General features: G+C 41.2%; 1 protein-coding gene across 1 annotated transcript in view; it reads right to left on the reverse strand.

The window, feature by feature from the left end:
- Nucleotides 1-570: 570 nt before the first annotated feature.
- The window catches only part of WNT9B (wingless-type MMTV integration site family, member 9B), a 9205-nt gene continuing 2666 nt past the window's right edge, over nt 571-7109 (reverse strand). The window contains exons 3-4 of the mRNA XM_010161636.1: nt 1898-2163; nt 571-1047 (exon numbers count right to left, since the gene is read on the reverse strand). Coding sequence (XP_010159938.1) covers nt 571-1047; nt 1898-2163 — 743 coding nt within the window. The remainder of the gene's footprint in view (nt 1048-1897; nt 2164-7109) is intronic.

Below are 7109 nucleotides of genomic sequence, written 5' to 3' on the forward strand. Positions count from 1 at the left end.
ACAGTGTGTCTTTGATTTCTAAGCAGAAAGGATTTAACCAGCTCCCAGAGAACAGCACTGAAAACCCCCTGCTGCCAGCATCATTTTGCCTTGATGCAGGAACACAGCTGTCCCTGCTCCATCAGGATCCAGTCCTGGTTAGTTGCCTCCCCAGTCCCTTAATTCTCTTCTCTCCAGGTACTGGGGCACTAACCCTCCAGTATTTCAATGTCACCTCTCCAACGCATTTACATACGTGTAAGTGTGGAATGGAGGAGGGGGATGTTTCTGCAGGCAAGAGTAAAGTTTTAGCTCAAGAGAGATATTTTTGACCATTTCAGTGTTCCTGCTGTCCTCACATTACTCCCACTCTCTGTCCCTTCCTCTTGATCTGATACCTGATGAAACCTCTGGTTTTCACCCCTTATATGGGGGCTCTCCCCAGATCGGAGGATCTCAACATTGAGAGCATAGGAGCACTGGACATTTTTGGTGCTTGCCTTTGCTCTTACCCTACAGCAGAGAATCATGTCTCTCCCTCCTACTGCTTTCTTGTGCTCTAGGACTTGTCTTGACCCTCTAGCACCGACTTTACTGCTTGCAGCTGTAGACCACCTCTTCCTGCATGCACTGCTGGCACTCAACATAGCAACACCACTGCACCTGACAGTGGCAAGAGAAGGTAACCAGACGGCTCTGGGTGTTATAGCCTCGTCCACAGCACATGCTGTCACAGTTGCCTTCCCGAGAGCAGGTCCTCCCAGCAGTTCCCAGGGAGTATTTGCTGGGACGACAGAAACTGGGAGAGTCTTCCACATACACCAGGTCAGTAGAGCGGGGTGAAGAGGGGTGCTTGGAGGAATGGCTGTGTCTCTGTGGGCCAGCCAGCTCTGAGTGTCCTACAGCATCATTGGTGGTGCTGAAGACCTTGATGGCATCATCATAGCGCAGCTTCAGCAGTTGTCCAATCTCATGGAAAGGTGAAAGCTGTTTCCAGCATGTCCGGACAGCACATGAGCCAGAGACACCATGGCACTTGCATGTGGTTTTGAGACCGTTTTTCACAGCCTGATGAGGAAGAGAAGTGATAGTCATTATCTGCCAGGACTGGGTAGAGGCAACACCTCACACTGCAGACAGCCTGGAAGTACTTCAGTTTTATTGGTTTTATTCCTATTTTATGGAGGAAAAAAGTAAAAACAAACAAAAAAAACCCAAACAAACAAACCCCACAACACAACACCTGACTGAGGACAAATGGCTGAATACAGAGGCCAAATTCTTGCCAATCCTATTTGGAATAGCAAGAGTAGTCAACCATGAAACAGAGTATTTCCAGCATGGTGGATTCCCATTGGTATATTCAAATCAAGATAGCACCCTAATCAAACAAGTAATGCAGCTCAGCAAATGGAAAAAAATGGTAAGTCAGTAGCCTGTAATGTACAGGCCAAAATACTTGATCTAATGGTTTCCCTGATCCAAATTTGTGACATGGCTACTTCCATAGCAAATCACCAGCAGACTCATAACTGATCTCAAGAGTGTGAACCCTTAACGCCCATCACACATCCCATCATCTCTGAAGCTCTAGCTGTTCTCAAAACTCCCTGTTGCTGTGGAGTAATTCAGCCAGTGAGTTTTACAGCTCTTACTATGCTGCATATTGCTGTCACTCAGCCCACTGGAGGATACAGGATGCTACTCTGCCACTCAACATGCAACCCCTCACTCCAGAGTTTGGGACACTTTCCAGGGAGCTCTCAGTACCATAAGGTCCGTGACACACTGGTAAACAAGTCTTGGGAGTAGGGGCCGTGAATACCCCTCTCACAGACAGCCTCAGCTGAGGATGGGTTAGAAAACTTGGATTGAGTCCTGACTTCTTTGTAGGCCTGCTGCTGCTGCAGCTCCTCACCTTGATGCCAACATTGGTGTTGTGGATGTCCACCTTGGCCCGCAGGTCTTTGCCAATCCTCTTCTGACCCAAGAATTTTTTCAGGAACTTGGTGCTGTATTTGAGGTTGTCTCCACAAACACCCCATTGCCAGGCCTTGCGGTTCTCCAGGTCTGGGGAGTCATCACAGGTGCAGCGCTCCATGCGCCCAGCACTACATGCTCTGGCCAGGGAGTGGGTAAGAGCTGCAGAAGACACTGCATAGAGGAAGGCAGTTTCCTTAAAACCTGCATAGGAGAAGGATTAGGAGATGGTAGGAGCAAGAAAGTCAAAATAAGGTCTTCATCCACCTCTGTCTCTCCTGACTGTCCATGAACTAAAACCAAGCACAATACTTAGAAATACAAAGAGACAAAACTCTTCCACCACTTGCACACCATTCCTAGCAGAGAATCTCAATATCATGTTTGCAGTAACTGGTGTAGTAACATTTCAGTCTCAACTGGTGGCTGTGACTAATTCCAAATAGAGACAGGAGACCAGTCATGGATTAAGGGATGGGTGCCAACAACCAAAGAGTCGTGGGAAAATACTCAGATGCAAAAAAGAGACCATCATGAAACTCCATTTGTCCTCACTCTCACCACAGAGCTGCTAGGTGTGAATAGAGACTGTCACTGAAATCATGTTGTGGCTTAAAACCATGAAATATTTTGTAGAGATGGAAAAAATATTTTGAAAATCTGGCCTGTTATTTTAAAATGTTTTTATCTGGGATTGTGTTGGCACAGTATTGTAGTATTTTGTATGGAAATATCGCAAGTAGTTTGACTGGGAAAGGTTCTATGTTGAAAGACATCTTGAGCAAGAAGGATGAACTCTCCAATATGTGAGTGGAACTTTTGACTTTCCTGTAAATTATCTACTCCCAATGACTGTGTTGATGCTTTCTGAAGCTGTTCTCCTTCTGAAGCAGGCTTTCCAGATTAGCTACATTTGCCCTGATATATTTGACAATGAAATGACACACCATGACATTTTAATCAGGAAAGAAAGTACAGTGCCTACAGTGACTATTTCCTTCCTCTCCTATTTAATCCAGGGGAAAATCTTAGCATTTCCTCCAGTGTTTTGTTTTCATAAATTAAAACTATTAATAGGAAATTGCTTAACAAGTCCATAATTTAGGAAGTAGAGCAAAGAAGAGAAAGACAGGTGAATGATGAAGAGCTCAAAGTGCAGGAATGGATAAGATTGGCCAAAATAGAAACATTTTGGTTTATGAAAAATAGAACACTTACACATTTCATGGAAGGAAACACATTGAAGAAAACAAATATTCCACACTGAAAAAATGCCAAATTTCCTTCCACATCAAAAGGAAACAAATTTGTTTCCCCCAAAAAAATGGAAGAAGAGGGCAAACCACAGAGACCTGATCTAGTCCTGCAGTTAGCCCTGCTTTGAGCAGAGGTTGGAAGGGACCTCTAGAATTCATTGTGTCCAACCTCAAATCTTTTCATCACTTTGCTCCCTCAAAGAATTCCCATCCAGCTGTAATAATAGATCAGACCACTGACTGCAGGGATCTGGGAGAAGTCACCATAAATTTGACCAAAGAACAGGACCAAGAGTTCTTCTGATACCCATCAGGAAGAAGAATGAAAAGTTAACTAATCATGATTATAATCATAGAATCATAGAATCACAGAATCACAGAATTCTATTCATAATGGAGAGGCTGCATTAGCAATTTCAATACTGACTTCACAGGAGCTCATTGGAATTCCAGAATTTTAGATGAAAGATCTGGCAACTGTATGGACATGGATGAGAGTCAAGAAAATGTGGAGGATGTCAAGGAGCTCAATCAAGAAACTTCTTCCTACCTCACTATTTTAGTTGCTGTATCACTGGGGCAAGTAATGTATAGCTAAGCTCTCTGGTTGATTATGCTCTACAAAATCTCTCTGAGTTCCGGAAGAATAATGAAAAAATGTCACCAAATCCATCAAAAGTTTTGGAAAAGCTGATATGGGACACAGGCAATACAGATCATGGATAGCAACATGAGGGTCACACAAACAGTTGCTAACACAAAAGAAGTATCTAACAGAGAATGAGATCCTAAATCTGAAAACTAATTCTTGTAGCTGATCTCCAATTGTTTACCAGATTCCCAATACCCTATCTGACATACTGATACCGGAAGAGAGGAGATAGTTTTAGAAACACTTTCCCATGCCATATAAAGCTAGCAGTACTAGTCAGCTCCACATACCCTGCTAAATCTGACTTTGTGGAATACCACACTGCTTCTGCTATTTTTGACCAGTGATCGTTTGGTTTCTTCTGTGGCACTCCACGTTAAGTGCTTGCCAGATTTCAACCCACTTGAAATCAAGAGCATTGCTTGTGGTCAGGCAACTGCAGACAACAGTAACTGAAGATAACGAGCATATTTTCAAATTGTCTCCTTCTCTGCCCCTCCCACCTCCTTTTATGGCAAAGGCTCATTGTCACCAGGCTGCCAAATGCTTGTCTGAAAAGTCTATGATGTCCCTTCTACTTCTATAAGTCCCTTCTACTTTGTCATAAGGGACTGATCACTGTTTAATCACTTAATTCATAAATCACGAGTAAAGGAATAATTTGTGGAATAACAATGAGCCACACAGCAGCTGTTGAAGCTGAATTTTCAGCAGTACATGGCACAAATGAGCAGGGACCAGCTCCTTTTTGAAAATAAACATGATTTCAGAAGATCTAAATGGAGGTTTCTCCATGTGTCCTGGGTATCTATCCTCCCACTATGCCAATGGAGATCTTATCACCACAGCCAGTGGAGCTTGGACCCAATGCCCAGGCTGTCAGAGTCTGGTTTAGGGATGAGTCACTCTCCTGACCTCACTGATGAATTGTCAGTGATGATAATGAAATCTTAAACACTCAATGCAACAGGGAACATCTAAATGCAGATGTCTTTGCTTGTCAGTTTGGTCTCAAACATTCAGCACAGAGTTGAATTTCAAGATGCTGAAGCAAGCCAGCTTCCCCTGGTAGGACCTTGCATATGTCCAAGTCTTTCACTGATCTGTCTGGAACTACTTCTTAGCTCAGCAGCTTATAAATACAGAAAGACATTTGCTGCAATGGCAAGACACTCTTCTGTGGTGTGCTGTGCTGTAGACCACAAGCAAAACTATAATAGGAGTTTCACTATGTGATGATTTTGCCAAAGGCAAGATGCTCAAGGTCAAAGATTTTTCAATGCTACAATAAAGATACGATGAGCATTTCAGAGCAAGTGGTAGAGGCATCTCTCTGGGGAAAAAACAAAGAAACTTTTTTTTTTTTTCCCTAAAGCAGACCAGAAAGCTATAGAATTGTAGAAAGATGTAGGATGGAAGGACTTCTCAAGCTCTTTAGTAGAACCTCTTGCTAAAAGCTGGGCTAACTCCAATGCCAGAAAAGTTGCTCAGGGCTTTGTCCAACTGAGTTGTCAAAATCTCCAATGATGGAAATTCTACGTCTCTGAACCACTGCCCCTCATTACACCAATGAAACCACTGTTTGAAGGTCAAAGAGTCTGACCAACATAAAGCAAAGAAATGCATTGATGGATGGAAGGATTGTAGAGTGCTTGTTCCGCAAGAAGGATTTTCTCAGTGGCTGGATCTGATCTGTGGTTGCTATAGGTATTTGTTTTCCCCAAATCATCATGTGCTTTGAGATTAAATACTCTTTACCTGACCTCCAGCAGCACTTGACTGCCTTTATGGCACACCTTGGAATCCAAAAGATCATCATTGCTTAACAAACTTTACCTAAAGGCACCAACTGCCACCATGCAACAAGATGGCTTAAATGTCTGTATAGAATAGTTTTAAATATACCTATTTTCATGGATTTTTGAAGAAGTGGAGAAGGAATGCAGAAGGATTTTGCATGGATCAGTGAAGAGTAATAGCTATAATTGACTACAGTAATTATAAACGGATTGTAGGTTATGCAAAAGGAGTTCCCAGTTGTATCTAGATGAGTGTCAATGTAAAATAATAAATGGTGAAGACTGTGAAAATAAATCTGGCATTTCAAAATTCAGAAAGTTCTTGGCTTTTTTTTTTTCTTACTAAAAGTACATAAATAAAGGAAAAAAGGTGTTGGCATCTGTAGAAGCAGGAAAAGCTTAGGTGATCTCAATTAGTTACAGAAGATTTTCAATTGTCACTGCAAATTAAGTGTGGCTTTTCACCTATTACAAAAATTATTCATCTCACTGGGACATGATCTTTTTTACCCTCTTGCGCTCATAAGATCATGAAAAACAAGTTTAAAAGTATATGTTTTTCTTTAAGATTTCTCTGACCATGGTGATATCAACTCATAGAATCATTTCTAAAACTCATCACTACTTGAGTGAAAGGAGCATAGTCCATTGTCTGACCAACAATTTCCAAGGTAGCGACAGAACAGCAGTAGGAATATGTGAGAAATAGATGAAAAGTGGCAGCTTAAACTGTTCATGTTCTTTGTGAAAGAAACTAACCTATTTCCAAGTTAAAGGAAAATGAGAACTAATAATAGCTTCTAGTCAACTGTCCTTTCATATAGGAGATGTATATAGCATACTTTTCTGTATTAAATCATCATTTGATCCTCAAGGTTGTGTAATAAAAGTTTTCAAACACTTATCCTCATCTGCCAAAACAGGTTTTAAATTACAGGTGATATTTTATTTTGTCAGTCAGGAGTCCATGGAAATGTTGAGGCATGCCACCATGAGATAATTAAATGTTTTCCAGCTATTTGAAGATGAGGATTATTCAATTGTCATTTTCAAGTTCTTTGAGGTTGATAAAGGTACAGATGTCAGAAAGTCACGCAAAATGATCACAAACAGCTTCTTCCACAGTGTGCTAAAAAATTCGCAACAGAGCCTTGCAATGAAGTAAATCAGATCTTGTATGTTCTGTTTTACTAAAACACTAACTTAATACTTATTTTAATAAAATGCGGTAATTTTAAATGGAAATGTTAAAAATTTTCAATCCCAATGCTAATTAACATTTTCATTTCATCAAAGTTAATATTGTCTTATTCAGACCCTTTTTTTAAGACACTAACTTACTGAACATTATCAAAGGGCTGAAACTCAGTAAATGCTACTAAACGTTATTGAAGGGCAGAAAGTCATGCTGTTCAGGCATGTTTGGATGAGGACAGGTTCAGC

The sequence above is a fragment of the Eurypyga helias genome, unplaced genomic scaffold, assembly GCF_000690775.1.
Source record: "Eurypyga helias isolate BGI_N326 unplaced genomic scaffold, ASM69077v1 scaffold25391, whole genome shotgun sequence".
Taxonomy (NCBI): domain Eukaryota; kingdom Metazoa; phylum Chordata; class Aves; order Eurypygiformes; family Eurypygidae; genus Eurypyga; species Eurypyga helias.